We start from the raw sequence: 15,343 nt of genomic DNA, 5'->3' as shown, positions 1-15,343 counted from the left end.
ACGGGAACCCTTCCTAACTTGTATTATTTCAGTCACTACAAGATATAAAATCGTTTTCCAAAGTGTCTCAACACTTGGTCTAAGTCAGAGTACAATGCTTAGAACCCTTAAGCATTCAAAGACATATCCCATGCTCTCATCCTCTATCTCAAAGATGGAAGAGGCCCCTTTTTAAATGACCAGCCTGCAAGTTACAATTTCAAATTTCAAAATTCAAAACCAAGGAGCCAATCTGGTGGTTTTGCAACTGCCACAATCGCCCATAAACTGCTTGCATAACCACCCAACTGGTGAACTGCTCATGTAACCACCTAGCTGGAGACACTCCCTTAGTCCAAGGCGTCTCTTCGCACCAACCATCTGTCAATCCCTTGAAACTGACTATTGTCCGGATCACACACTTGCTACCACTAGCTAGCTGTCATCTGAACTAGCAACATGCACCAACCAACTGACCAGGTGCTTGGTGCATCAGTGTGTCTTCCCCACACTGACGTGTCAGTCCATGCCATGTCAAGGTGCCCATGGTATGGGCCTATGTCTATCTCCCACTGTCAGGTCAAGCTCTATAGCAATGAACTATGGCATTGCGCTCCTGTGTCGTGCGTAAGCATTATGGGTACAAGCCAACTGTCTGTCTAGTGCCTCATCAAACCATGGCTTCCTCAGTTAGCTAGTTGCACAAGGCTTAGGCCCCTTCATGCCTGTGCGGGGAGGAGGTAGGTTGTACCAGACCCCGGGCTGTTGCAGCCACAGGGTGCACGCCACACATATTGTGGAACCCATGTGTGTGTGCTTGAGTGTCTATCTGTGTGTCCTAGGCACGCCACGAGTCGTGCCATGGTGCTCCCTTGGTGCGATCAAGGCCTTCCCTTGGTGCCCCCTCGAATTACCTATCCCCTTTCCCCCTTAAAGAGCAATACGGATCGTTATCAAGATGTCTGGAGGAGACATAATGAAACATTTAAATAATTATAAATTATATTTCAAAATAAACCTCGCCCTCCAACTACACCAACTCCATAGCCAACATATGCCTGGTGTATGCGCGGTACCTGTTTGGCTCACTCGAGGTGCGCGTGCGGTGCCTGTTTAGCTTGTCTGTAGTGTGCACGCGGTACGCATCTAGCTCGCATGTGGTGCACGTTTGGCTCAAACATGGCCTTCTCATTATAACTCTTGGGGTTTGAACCGCCAAACCTCCAGGCCATTCTTGCTCTCTATCTAGGCTCCCATGGGTGCAAGGCCTACCCATGAGACCCTTTTCTCCAAAATTGGGTCAAAAGGCTAAGGGGTTGACACTATCCAATTTTAATTTTTCAATTCTTGTTTTTATAATTAAAAAATTAAAATAATCTTAATATTCAATCTCAATATATAAATAATAATTACATCTTATTATAAATGTATCTTGAATCCATCCTGACATCCATCAAGAAAAAAATGGTACGATCATTTTCATATATTAATTCCTTATTGTAAGGAGTCTAAGGACTTGGATGAACATAAGGAAGCCTTTCATATTTTGAAAAACAAACTAATGAGATCAAGGTAAGATAGAATGAAGATACAAACTAATAATATCAAGGTATAAGAGTATAAATAAATAGGATTGTGGTACAAATAATGAGATTAAAAAATATATATTTAACACCACTTGATTGATGATGTTTTTTTCATACCTATTGAAAAAAATATATTTGAGTCCTGTAAATGTAGCCCTTGTCAAATGATCTTTTCCATCTTACATTGATCAAAGGATATTTTCCATGTTGACATTTCCCAACATTGATTACAAATGTATCCTCTTGACATTTATTGAGGAAATAGTGGTGTGGTTCTTTTCCTTTCTTTAATTTCTTGTGGTAAGTCTTTTCCCATATTTACTTGGAATATGGAGGAAAAAGTGGTATGGTCCTTTTCTTTTACTAATTATTTATTGTCAAAACTTAAATAAACCTAAGGAAACCTTTCAAATTCCAAAACACAAACCAATGCATGAGATCAAGATAAGGTACCCTTGTTTAGAATGAGGGTACAAACTAATGATATCAACATATAAGAGTATAAATAAATGGATGATATTTTTTCCATTCAGACCTATATATATAATAATTTAAAAAAAATTAGTCCTTTTTAATCCTATTAAATTAATTAATATTATAATTTTTATTATTTTATTATAAATAATTATATATAATATATATTATTATAAATATATACAATATAAATATAAAATTGAATTCAAATTTCAAATTGAATTAAAAAGAAATATATAAATGATATGGGAATCACCCTAAAGGGAGCATATATAATATACTCGAGTACTTTAAATGTAGCCCTTATTTTTCCACCTTACCTTAATCAAATGATATTTTTCATCGTGCCATTTTTCGTCTAATTATAAATGTATCTTAAATCTCGAATCCATGTTGGTATCTATGGAGGAAATAGTTGTATGGTTTTTGTCTTTCATTAATTTTTTATTGTAAGTATTTACCCTTGTTTACTTGGAACATGGAGAAAAAAAGTAGGCAAGGAAATGGCTTAGATTTGGAAAACACAAAAATTTGGGCAAAAAAGCCCTCCTCACACCACTCACTATCAAAATTACATGTCTGTCAAAATTAGCTATCCGATATTTATTTTTCCATTCTTATTTTTATAATTAAAAAATTTTTTAAAATTTAAAAATCATGTTTAGTATCTATTAAAATAAAGTAAAAATTAGAAAATGAAAATATAAAATATTAGTACAATTATTAGATTTTATTTATTTTTAATATTTACATAATTAAATATTTAATATCAAATATAATTTAAATTAATTAAGAATTAGGTTATATTTGGTTTTCAAAAAGTACTAAGAAAATGAAAAAATATTAAGGAAAATGATTTTCTTATATTTGGTTTTACTATAAAAAAAATACAAAAAAAAATCAAATATAATTCAAATTAGTTAAAAATATATGCATTTTAAAATTATATAATCTTTATATAATGAAGAAGAGCAAGTGAAATAAATTTGAAGAAGAATATAAAAATAATTTATTGACTTTTAATTTATTTTTTATTTTCCTTCATTTTTTTTCCTTCCACTTTTTTTTATCTATTTTCTTTCCCTCAAATTTTTTAAACCAGAGAGACACAGCCTTAATGAATTTTTTTAGACAATTTTCTTTTTATTTTACATAAATACCTCATTTTATTTTTGATGTTATATTTTATTATTACAAACCTTTCAAAAAGCTTCATTCTCATTCAAAAACCCAAGCCCCTCCCACGTCCAAGAAAGATTGTGAAACATACCAATTGCCATGGGAAAACTACGAATAACATTAGTGACCTTTAGCACGCGTGCATTAAGCTTAGTGTCACACATTTATAATCATTTTGAATTTTAAATCTTATGTTGTTGTGGACCCCACATTTCGGCTCATGTATTTCCCACTCGATGGCGAGCTCGATTTTTATTTGAAAAATGATTTTATTTGATTAAGAAAATGACTTGGAGTCGCCACTTATTTTTGTTTTATTTTTAAAAGGGTAAACAAAATAAGAAAGAAAAATCCTAAGTGTGACTCCTTATTTGGAAAAGGTGATCTACGAAAAACCGGATCGAGTTCGGGGGTCAGGTTACTTATCGAGAAGGTATGACATGAACCGTAGCACCCCTCTAAGTCCCTGAAATCGGGTCTCTACTAATAGAATGAAGCTAACGCGGCAATCAATGAGAAAGCCAATGAATACTCACCTTAATCATGCACGACGTGGGAAGCAGAGCATGTATAAAGAACGAACAAAATATGAGTGGATGCGTACCTGGTCCTCAAGTCACGAATGCGCTATCATGAAACAGGATTAGTGAATGACGAATAGATAAAATTATGCGCATGTCAAGTAACAGAATAAATCAAACAAGCATGGTAAATAAATTAATTAATCAATCAGTCAGTCATAAAATCACATATGTGGGGCCCTCACCAAAGCCCGATTGATCTTGCCTGAATTAATCTCGCGAATCCCATTATTTCGGAATTATGAAGATTCATCATTCTTGCTTGTGTAAAAAAATCAAAAGAAATAGAACATTATTTAAAAATCGGAGTGGAATTAAAGCTATTCGAGAGAAAACTGGATTTTTCAAATTTATTTGAAAATTAGAGTCTCGAAAATTATTTGAAGATTGGAGTCTTGAAAATTAAATTTAAGAATTGGAATTTTAGATATTAAATTTGAAAGAAATTAGAATTTTGGAAATTGGAAATTAAGTTCAGAAATTGGAATTTTGAAGGATTGTTTAAAATGGAATTTCAAAATAAATAACTAAAATAATAATAATTAAATAGATTAATGTGAATGTTGGAATTGTTTAAAATGAAATTTTAGAATAAATAAATAAAATAATAATAATTAAATAGATTAATGTGAATGTTGGAATTTTGGAATTAGCAAAAGTGGAAATTTTAATGAATTGTTTAAAAATGGAATTTTAGAATAAATAAATAAAATAATAATAATTAAATAAATTAATGTGAATATTGGAATTTTCGGAATTAAAATTGGAAGTCGAAAATTTTAATGAATTGTTTAAAACGGAACGAAAATAATGATTAAATAAATAAACGTGAATTTTGGAATTTTTGAAATCGGAAGTTTTAAAGAATAGATTAAAAATGGAATTTTAAAATAAATGATTGAAATATTAGTGATTAAATAAATTAAAGTGAGTATGGGAATTTTCGGAATTTAATTCGGTAATCGGGAATTTTAAAGAATAGATTAAAAATAGAGTTTTAAAATAAATGAATAAAATATTTATGATTAAATAAATTAAAGCGAGTATGGGAATTATCAGGATTAGAAATTAAATTTTAAAAAAATGGAATTTTTGAAGATGTGTTTAAAGATCGAATTTTAGAAATAAACAAATAATAATGAAATAATGGTAATAGTGATCAAATATATTAGTGTGAAAATCGAAATTTGAAAGAATATCGAGAAATTAGGGCTTTAAGAATTAAATTGCGTAAATTGGGAATATAGGAATCACTTGAAATAATAGGCATCCATTACGTGTATAGCATTCCTAATGGTAGCCATTACCATATGGTTGGTTGCTAAAGAGTATAACCACCTGAGCCCATCATGAGGTTATAACCTCCAGGAGGCAAAGTTGGTTGTTGCATCCGGGCTACTTGCCACATTTCAATATTCAAACCCATGCTCAGGCCCACATTCACCCCCAGGCTCAGGCCCATGCTCAGGCCCACTTTTATGCCCATACCTGTAGGTTGATCCATGCCCACATATCCTCCCACTCCTATGATAATAATAAACCCCACTTCCTGAACACCACCACTCGTGAAATTCACCCTCCTACACCTCCCCTTTGGCATACACTTGCACCCAAGAACCCAGGTTTGCCTTCCTCTCTGATTTGGGCTTTGATCCATTAAACTACAACACGAGTTGAAAGGGTTTTAAAGAAGCCGACGAACGAAGTTTAATCTGAAGCAAGCGCGCAGGAAAACACGCGGACTGAGGACAGCCTAGGCAACGCGAGATGGAGGGAAATCACCACGACTTCCATACACTTCAGTGGGTGATGAGAGGGTGAGAAAGATTGGTTGCATGGGTATGAAAGTGGGGGTGAAAACGAGGGTTATGTGGTGGCACAAGCATGGGCTGTGATGGAGCACAAAACAGGGGTTGTGGTCTTTTTAGGAAAACAAATGGGTGCATGACACGGTGTAGAGAGAGAAAAGATGGCGGTGAGTATGGCATGAACATGGGAGTGAAAAATGCATGATAGGATGAGCAAGGGAATGTCATGAGGGGAGCATGTGGGCTGCACGGACGTGAGAGAATGTGGGATAGGTGAATGGGTGGGAAGATAAGCAACTCTTTCTTTTTTTCTCCTCTCACAAGCCAATATCCACTCCCCTGTTCCCCCGCTCAGCATGTCTGGAGCCCCAACCACCACTATGGCTGTGGTCAGTTGCTCCCCACACGTTTCATGCAGCTGATGTTTCCAGAAAACGGTCCCCGCCCCAGCCTTTCTCGAGTTGACACGCATAAAACCTCAGAAATGCTGCACCTGATAAGAAACGAGCTGCAACTAGATGGGGTTCTACGGTTGTTTTGATTTTTTTTTCTTTTAATATTGAATATAATTTGCTTTCAGACTTGAGATGATTTACTTATTTTTTACTTATTACTTATTTTTTTTAAAAAAAATTGATTGAATGAAAAAAGTCAAAATATTTAATTTTTTTTACTTAATGCTAGAAGTAACCTTTTAAAATAACCAAAACACAACCTCAATGCAACTCCCACCTATTAATGCTTAATACTTAAAAGAAATGAAATAATAAAAATAAACAACTTAATACTTAATATTATTAAGTTGTATTTAGAATTAAGTAAAATTAAGTTCTATTTAGATTTAAGTAAAAGAAAAACACTAAATTAGTAGGTTATGTTTGGTTCCTAAAAAGTTTGAAAGAAAATATAAGAAAAAGAAAATAGAGAAAGAAAAAAAATTTTAATTAATAAATTATTTTTATATGTTACCTCAAACTTTTTTTATGATTTGACTACTCAAAACTTGATTTGTATATCTTGAATAACATCCTTTAATTTTTAAAATCTTTAAACTTGATAGGTTTGATACAAATATTGGTAATTTGATCTAGAGATTTTACAAATTTTAATTGTTTTTCCTTCTACATAATACTCTCTAATAAAATGATATCTTGTATTGATATATTTACTTCAATCATGGAAAGTTGGATTTTTTTCAAACATAAACACACCAAACAAGAAAAAAAAAGCACATCACAATGATAATTAATCACATACATACACACATACATTAATTACCTGGAAGAGCGTAGTAGGTTTGGACACCAGTAAGAAATAGTATCAATTGTACAGCCGTAAAAGCAGTGCCAATCCGTTAATGGCTGCTATGCAAGTATTCACCCTCTTGTCGTAGTCTTTCTGAATACGAGCTTTCACATCTCCATAAACTCCGGTATCTACCACGTCGTTGGCGATCTCGTTGAAAAGTCGGGCCACATCTTCATCGCTGCCAAGATGGTTGATGAGAATGTGCCTAGATCTCAGCTCCTTGACATCGTCCGCATGATGAATGAGCCCGTGAAGGAAGCATAAATAAGAAGTGACCGTATAGTCATCAGGGGCATCTGGACACATTTCATAGGCTACAATGTTCAAGAACCTGGACTTCGTGGAGTCATCAACGATTATTGGGGGAAGATTCAGGTAGCCACGGAAGAAGTAGGAATTGAAAGAAATGTCTGTCAAGAAACTCGTTCTACTCTGTCGGAGATGGATCCCGGAAGCTTTAAGCTCCTTGATGTTTCGAAAAGGCTGCCGAATGCCTCGTTGTTTGCCTTTTTTCCATGGGCAACAGAACCGCCCATCTCCTCCTGAAGACGACGACGACTTTCCTTTTTTATCAGGTTGCCGCTCTTGTTTGGGCGCACTCTTGCCTAGGATAGCACTTCGCAAAAGGTCGAGGAGATGAGAGCGCTCATCCAGCGGTTTTTCTGATGACGGTTGTAGACTTGCGATGCGAGTGACGAAATTTTTTATCATCTGTTCCATTGTTGAACCATCATTGAATTTTGCTCCCTCAAAAATCAACTGGAGGACTCCAAAGGGCAGTTGGTTCTCCAGCAAGAACAAGTCCCGCTCCACAAAATTTATTTGGTGAATTCTAAGAACGTTACTCAAATCGACTGTGCTGCCGTCCTTTCTGCTGCGGATGAATTGTAGTAAAAAACACCCATCCAGAAGCATCATCCAGGCGAGTTTCTCATCATCCGTCGGTATCTTATCATAGCACTTCCTCAACGCCTCGATATTACTTCCAATTTTTGTGTACAAAGCTTCGATGTCCTGGTCACTATCAGCCAGGAATTTTTGGGCATATTGAAGCTTGATCGTCTCCACTGGTTGAAGGTGGGGTTTGCCATGGTGGTAAGGACCGATTGAAATTACCCTCGGTTCGTACAATCTCTCGAAATCATGGGTCCCCCTCAGCAACTGAGGAACCTTTGGTATCCTTGGCCATGAACTTTGAGATTGAGTGCTTTCTTCTGCGTTTTTGAGAGACTTAATCCAATTTTTCACCCTAGGACTGATTTCAACACTGTCAATCATATGCTCCTCAGGCTCGAGGCCAGTTTGGCCACTGTTCCTGCTTGGTTGGCCGCCTTCTTTCTCTCCAACGTTCCTCCTCCTTTCTTGATGCTCTTCCATGGAATTGGATCATCACCTTAGCCTGATCACTGTTGGTATACTAATTGGTCCAGAAGATATAAGTCTACTGCCGATGACTATTGGTTTAAAATAATTATTTTATATTAGTTGGTATTATCATTTGAGTTAGGATTGCACAACAATATTATACCGCACTCATTTTACATCCATGGTTGTAGACAAAGAAAAGTGAAGAACTTGTTATATGAAATGGAAATGAGAATGAGGGCAAAAAGATTAAAAGAAAAGAAAATAAGATCGAAATGAAAAGATTCAAAGAGGGCGAATTGAGAAATAAGTGAGATCTCTTATATAAATTACAAAAACTTACCCCGAGAACACTCCAAATGAGAAGTGTATTTAGGTATAAACGTGTATTCTTCAGTAAAAACTTAGGAACGATATCGCACCACTTGATTGTGTGTATATATTTGCATTATGTTTATATTTGAAAAAAAGATTTATGTATCTATTGATTGGATGACATTGTATGTTTGAATCTATAATTAGAGAATAAAATAATTTATTTATACAAAAAAATTAGAAATATTTGATATAATATAAATAATTGAAACAAGAAAAGTCATTGTTTATATGAATTTAATTTTGTGTGGTTGGAAATTCAGTTTCCATCGACAGACAATAATTGAATTTGTTATCAATTACGAGAGGGTCACACTGATCAAATGACATTTTTTATAATGATATTTTCCATCAACAGACTATAATTTCATCTTATTATAAATGTATCTTAAATCCATCTTGACATCCATAAAAAAAAAAAAAAAAAAAAAAAAAAAAAAAAGTGGTATGATCCTTTTCTTTTATTATAATTAAGTTAAATTAAATTTTATTTAAATTTAAGTTTAAAAAAAAAAAAAAGTATAACAACAAACACTAAATTAGTAGGTTATTGAGGGAATATTTTGAAGGAAATTGTGAGGGAAAGAAAATAGAGAGAAAAGGTAAAAGGAAAAAAAAATTAAAGTTAAAATCAATGATAAATATTATTTTTAAGTATTTAACTCTTTTACATAAGGATTAATAATTTTAAAAATATACAAAATTTAAATAATTTTAATTATATTCAGACTTTCATGGTTAATTTTTTTTTTTTTGTAACAAAATCAAATATAAAAAAATATATTTTTAGCATTTTCCATCTCTTTTTTCAGTGGTTTCCGAACCAAACAGATTAGTTCACGAGAAAAATATGGGATGGATTCCAGGATATATTTGTAATTAGATGCAATTATTGTCCTTTCATGGAAAATGTTGGGATGTGCGGTTTAGTACCAATAATTCAATACTTTTTGGATGAGTACAAAGTTTAAACATTATTCTTATTAAAAAGAACCGTAAATAATGATATTGAAACCATGCATGGACCCTCTAAGATGCTGACACGTCACCAATTTATATTCAATAACTCATCCTACCAAAAAATCTCTCTCCTGGCTGGCCCCAATTTGTGTTGAAGTGATGAGATTGAAAGTGGACTACAAAACAGCTGAAATGAAAGCCATGATAGTCCATGGAGACCATGTCCACCTTTTCATACCATCTACACACCTCATACGTTTCATGCCCTATTCTTCACCCACCTCTTCTATTTATTCACTTTCTATATCTACATCATCACCCAAACCCACTCAAACTCACCATCACTCACGCTCGTGCTTCCACTCTTCTCACTACCAATAGCACCCCTTTCTCTCTCTAACAGTTTCATTGAACCCACTTCCCGTCATCACCTTCCACTACCCCTTATATCATTATTTTGTCACCCATTTCAAGCATGCATGGACATCTCCGCTTCTCACCAACCTCTTCACACTCATATCCGCATGTACTCACTTTTCATACCACCCATCTCCACTCTTCCCATATCGCCTCTTTGTGTCAAATCTCTTATGCGCACTTCGTCCCACCACCTCTTCCCTCTCTACACCACAATCATACCCACTAATGCTCCAAGTCGCATATCCTACTCTCCTCACCTCTCCAAGTTGCATGCTCACTCGTTTCCATCACCAAGCTCATCTTATCTCTCGTACCACAAGCTCATCACCATCAACCTATCCCATGCTGTTCATCAAGCCCCAACCTCCGCGCCATCTCTACACTTTCGGTTATACCCCTGGAGCTGGTTCGTGCCGTCGTTCCCTCTTGTTCACCTTGAAACTATGGCTACAATATAGAGAATCCATGCACCACCAAGATGCCCAAGGCCCACTATCTTTCTTTGAGATTTAATCTTCCCACCTTAAGCCCATTAGAGGGCTCAATTTGTAGCCATTGTCCTAAGCCCATTTCTATTATTATTACTTAAATCTTCAACTTCAATTTTCCCGCCCATTAAAGGGCTCAATTTGTAGCCATTGTCATAAGCCCATTTCTATTGTTATTACTTAAATCTTCAATTTTTCCACCCTAGGCCCATTAAAGGGCTCAAGTCGTAGCCATTGTCCTAAGCCCATTTTGTCCTAAGCCCATTTCTATTGTTATTACTTAAATCTTCAAATTCAATCTTCCCACCCTAGGCCCATTAAAGGGCTCAATTTGAGTAGCCATTGTCCTAAGCCCATTTCTAGCCATTGTCTTAAGCCCATTTCTATTATTATTATTACTTAAATATTCAAGTTCAATATTATTATTATTACTATTATTATTATTACTTAAATCTTCTAATTCAACTTTCAAAATCTATATTCTCGTAGTTTATTATTATTATTACTATTTTAATCTTCAAATTCAACTTTCAAAATTCATATTCTCGCAGTTTAATATTATTATTATTATTATTGTTGTTGTTATTATTATTATTATTATTATTATTATTATTATTATTATTATTATTATTACTTAAATCTTCAAATTCAACTTTCAAAATCCATATTCTCGCAGTTTAATATTATTATTACTGTTATTGTTATTATTATTATTATTATTACTACTACTACTTAAATCTTCAAATTCAACTTTCAAAATCCATATTCTCGCAGTTTAATTTCCTAGGGTTCATTTCTTAAATCTCATTATCAAGGTCTTCATTTTGGAATAATTTTTAAATTCTCAACTTCCAGAGTTAATTGTCAAAAATACGAATTTCAATCTAATTACCAAAGTTTTAATATTTAAAATTTAGCTTTCAAAACAATTATTATTATCATCACTATTATTATTCCAGCTATCCATTTCAAAATTTCCTTCTTTAAAACAGTTCCAATTTTCTGGCTTCTAAATTAAATTCCAATTTCCGAAATTTTAATTCTCATGTCAATTTATTTAAATCCTCATTATTTTATTTATTTATTTATTTTTAAAATTCAATCTTCAAACAATTCTTCAAAATCCCGATTTCTAAATTTAGATTCCAATTTCCAAAATATTTAATTCCCATATTGATTTATTTAATCATTATTATTTTATTTATTTGTTTATTTTTGAAACTCAATCTTTAAATAATTCTTCAGGATTCCAATTTTTGAAACTTAACTTCCAAAATTCCCATTCTTAAATTCAGTTCCCCAGGCTCCAATTTCCAAGTAATTTTTGAGATCCTAATTTTCAAATAAACTCCAAGAATCCAGTTTTCACTCGAATAGTTTTAATTCCATTTCGGTTATTAAATAATCTTCTGATCTTCTTGATTCTACATAAGCAAGAAGTGAAGTCTTCATAATTTTAAACACGGAATTTGTAAGACTAATTCATGAACAATAAATTGGGCTTTAGTGGGGGCCCGATGTTTGATCCCTTTTGATTGATAACTGTCGTACTTAGTGTATTTCGTTTGATCTTCGATTTGCACTCCAATATGCATGAGCCATATTCCGTATTCATTAATTGTGTGCTAATCCCATTTTTGGATAGCGCATTATGGTCCGTGGCCCAGGTACGCATACACTTTCATTCTGATCATTCTCTATTCATGTTCCGATTCACCTATTGTGCGTGTTTGAGGTGAGTATCCATTGACTTTCTCGTCGATTGCTACGTCAGTTTCATTGTATTAGTAGAGACCCGACTTTAGGGACTTTGAGGGGTGCTACGGTTTATGTCGTACCTTCCTGATAAGTAACCTGACCCCTAAGCCCGATCCAGTTTTTCACAAACCATCTTTTCCAAAATAAGGAGTCACACTTAGGGTTTTCTTTTTTATTTCGCTTACCCTTTTTAAAATAAAACAAAAATGAGTGGCGACTCCAAGTCATTTTCAAATAAAAATCGAGCTCGCCGTCGAGTGGAGGCGTATAAGCCGAAATGCGGGGTCCATAAATATATTTTAATAAAAAAATTTGTGATTATTATTTTTTGGATTTAGATTTACTTATCATGGTGTTTTTTTGCAAGTGATTCTACTTGTAAGGGATTCTACGTGTATAGTTGTCATTTTATTTTATTTTTTTGCAATAATTGATTTTTAGTGGAAATGATGTTGGAGAAAAATTCAATTCAAGTGAATGAAAGATAAATTGTGTGAAGTGTTAAGAGTTATTTGGCTTGTATGAAGATAAAATTGAAATTTATTAGTGTCATCAATATTGAAAATAACGAAAATTATTTGTCTAAAATTTTAAATGTTGTTATATATTTAAAATAATTGTTTTATATTATTAGATATTATTATTGGACAATAGTATTATATCACACTCATTTTATATGGAAAGAAAAGTAAAGAAAATGTTATATGAAACAGAAATGAGAATAAAAGGGCAAAAAAAAAAAAAAAAAAATGAAATAACCAAAGAAAATAAATTAAGAACGATAGTTGATTGCTTGATTATACGTAATTATTTACATCATGTTTACTTTAAAAGAAAGATTTATATCAATTGATTGAATGACAATGTTTGAATATATTAAATAATTTATTTACTTTGTACAAAAAAAATAGAAATATTTGATATAATATATATAATTGAAAAAAAAAAGTGACAATCTAGATTATTTAAAATCCAATTGGCAATGCTCTTTAAAAACACTTTTACCCTAAAAAGTGATACAAGATGTATTTTAGTGCCTGAGATATAAACAATTTTAACGAGTTCTATCATTCTTTTCTCTACCTTCATTTCTAACTCAATCTCTGTGTGTGGATTTTTTTTTTGAAACAAGTTCAACAATGAAATAAAAAATGTCTTCGCTCCCCTTTCTTAGTTATGTATTATGATTTTATCTTTTATATTAAAAATAAATTAGAGATAGCCCTTCCTCAATTTATAAATATATCAAAATTATGATTTTATCCACAATTTTCTCCTTAGATAAAAAAGTGTGTGAGCAAATTCAATCCCATCCCATCCACGGAATCACATACTGTTGACCGAAAATTTTCTATGTTGATGTTGTGTTATCTATGATCCTGCTCTATGAAAAAGAACAGAAAAAAGCAAGCTGGAGATTGTATAGCAAATTCATGTGGGGAGGAAAACTGGAAAAGACCCATAATATTGCATGCATGAAATCCAGTGATACAACTTAACAATCTACACATCTTTATTTCTCTAATCACACACACCAAACAGGATAAAAACACATCACAGTCATAATTAATCCATGGAGACCTGAAATAGTATCAAAACAGCAGCAATGAAAGCCATGACAGTCCATGGAGACCTGAAATGGTTGTGAAGGGCTTGAGCTATCCAAGTATTCACTCTCTTCTTGTAGTGCTTCTGAATACAATCTTTTACATCTTTATAAGCATCGGGATCTACCAAGTCATTGCCGATCTCGTTGAAAATTTGGGCCACATCGTCATCGCTGCCAAGAAGGTTGTGGAGAATGTGCTTAGATCTCAGCTCCTTGACATCGTCTGCATGATCAATGAGGTCGTAAAGGAAGCATATGTAAGAAGTGACCGCATAGTCATCTGGGGCATCTGGACACATTTCATAGGCTACCATGTTCAAGAACTTGGTCTTCGTGAAGTCATCAATGGTTATTGGGGGAAGTTTCAGGTAGCCAAAGAAGAAGTAGGATTTGAAAGAAATGTCTCTCAAGAAACACGTTCTACTCGGTTTGAGATAGATCCCGGCAGCTTTAAGCTCCTTGATGTGTCGAAAAGACTGCCAAATGCCCCGTTGTATGCTTTTTTTCCATCGGCAACAGAACCCCCACTTTCCTCCTTGAGACGACGACGACGACTTTCCTTTTTTCTCAGGTTGCTGCTCTTGTTCGGGCTGACTCTGGCCTAGGAGAGCACTTTGCAAAAGGTCGAGTAGATGAGAGGGCTCTTCGTTCACCTCTTACAGCTGTATTTCTGATGACAACCCTTCTGGCATTCCGAAGTAAGTGATGAAATTTTTTATATTCTTTTCCATTGGTAGACCACCCTGGAAATTTGCTCCCTCAAAAATCAACTTGAGGACTCCAAAGGGAAGTTGGTTCTCCAGCAAGAACAAGTCCTGCATCACAAAATTTATTTGGTGATTTCTAAGAAATTTTCTCATACCTTTCCAGCGGATGAATTGTAGTACAAAACACCCATCCAGAAGCATCATCCTGGCGAGTTTCTCATCATCATACTTTTCTGTACTACTCTAATCATAGCACTTTTTCACTGCCTCGATTTTACTTCGAATTTTTGTGTACAAAGCTTCAATGTCCTGGTTACTATGAGCCAGGAATTTTTGGGCACATGGAAGCTTGATCATTTCCACTGGGCCAAGGTTGGGTTCGCCATGGTGGTAAGGACCGATTGAAATTACCCTCGGTTCGTAGAATTTCTTGAAATCCTGGGTCCCCCTCAGCTTCTGAGGAACCTTTGGTATCCTTCGCCATTGAGTGCTTTCTTCTGCCGTTCTGAGAGACTCAATCCAATCCCTATGACTGATTTCAACAATGTCAATCCTATGCTCCTCAGGCTCGAGGCCAGTTTGGCCACTGTTCCTGCTTGGTTGGCCGCCAACTGGTTCTATCTCTCCAACGTTCCTCCTTCCTTGCTGCTCATCCATGGAATTGGATCACCACCTTAGCCTAATCACTGTTGGTATGCTAATTGGTCCAGAAGATGTAGGTCTACTGCCGATGACTATCCTCAACA

At 34.2% G+C, this 15,343-nt stretch overlaps 1 protein-coding gene across 1 annotated transcript; it reads right to left on the bottom strand.

Annotated features, from left to right (window-relative positions):
* Positions 1-6,927: 6,927 nt before the first annotated feature.
* Positions 6,928-8,292, bottom strand: LOC104881357 (UPF0481 protein At3g47200). Its single transcript, XM_010661322.2, has one exon. The coding sequence runs from the start codon at positions 8,290-8,292 to the stop codon at positions 6,928-6,930; it is 1,365 nt and encodes a 454-aa protein (XP_010659624.1).
* Between the last annotated feature and the right edge of the window lie 7,051 nt (positions 8,293-15,343).

Source organism: Vitis vinifera, chromosome 14 (assembly GCF_030704535.1).
Source record: "Vitis vinifera cultivar Pinot Noir 40024 chromosome 14, ASM3070453v1".
Lineage (NCBI taxonomy): Eukaryota > Viridiplantae > Streptophyta > Magnoliopsida > Vitales > Vitaceae > Vitis > Vitis vinifera.
Note: the sequence above shows the minus strand (reverse complement) of the source record. Positions and strands in the feature narration are given on the sequence as shown.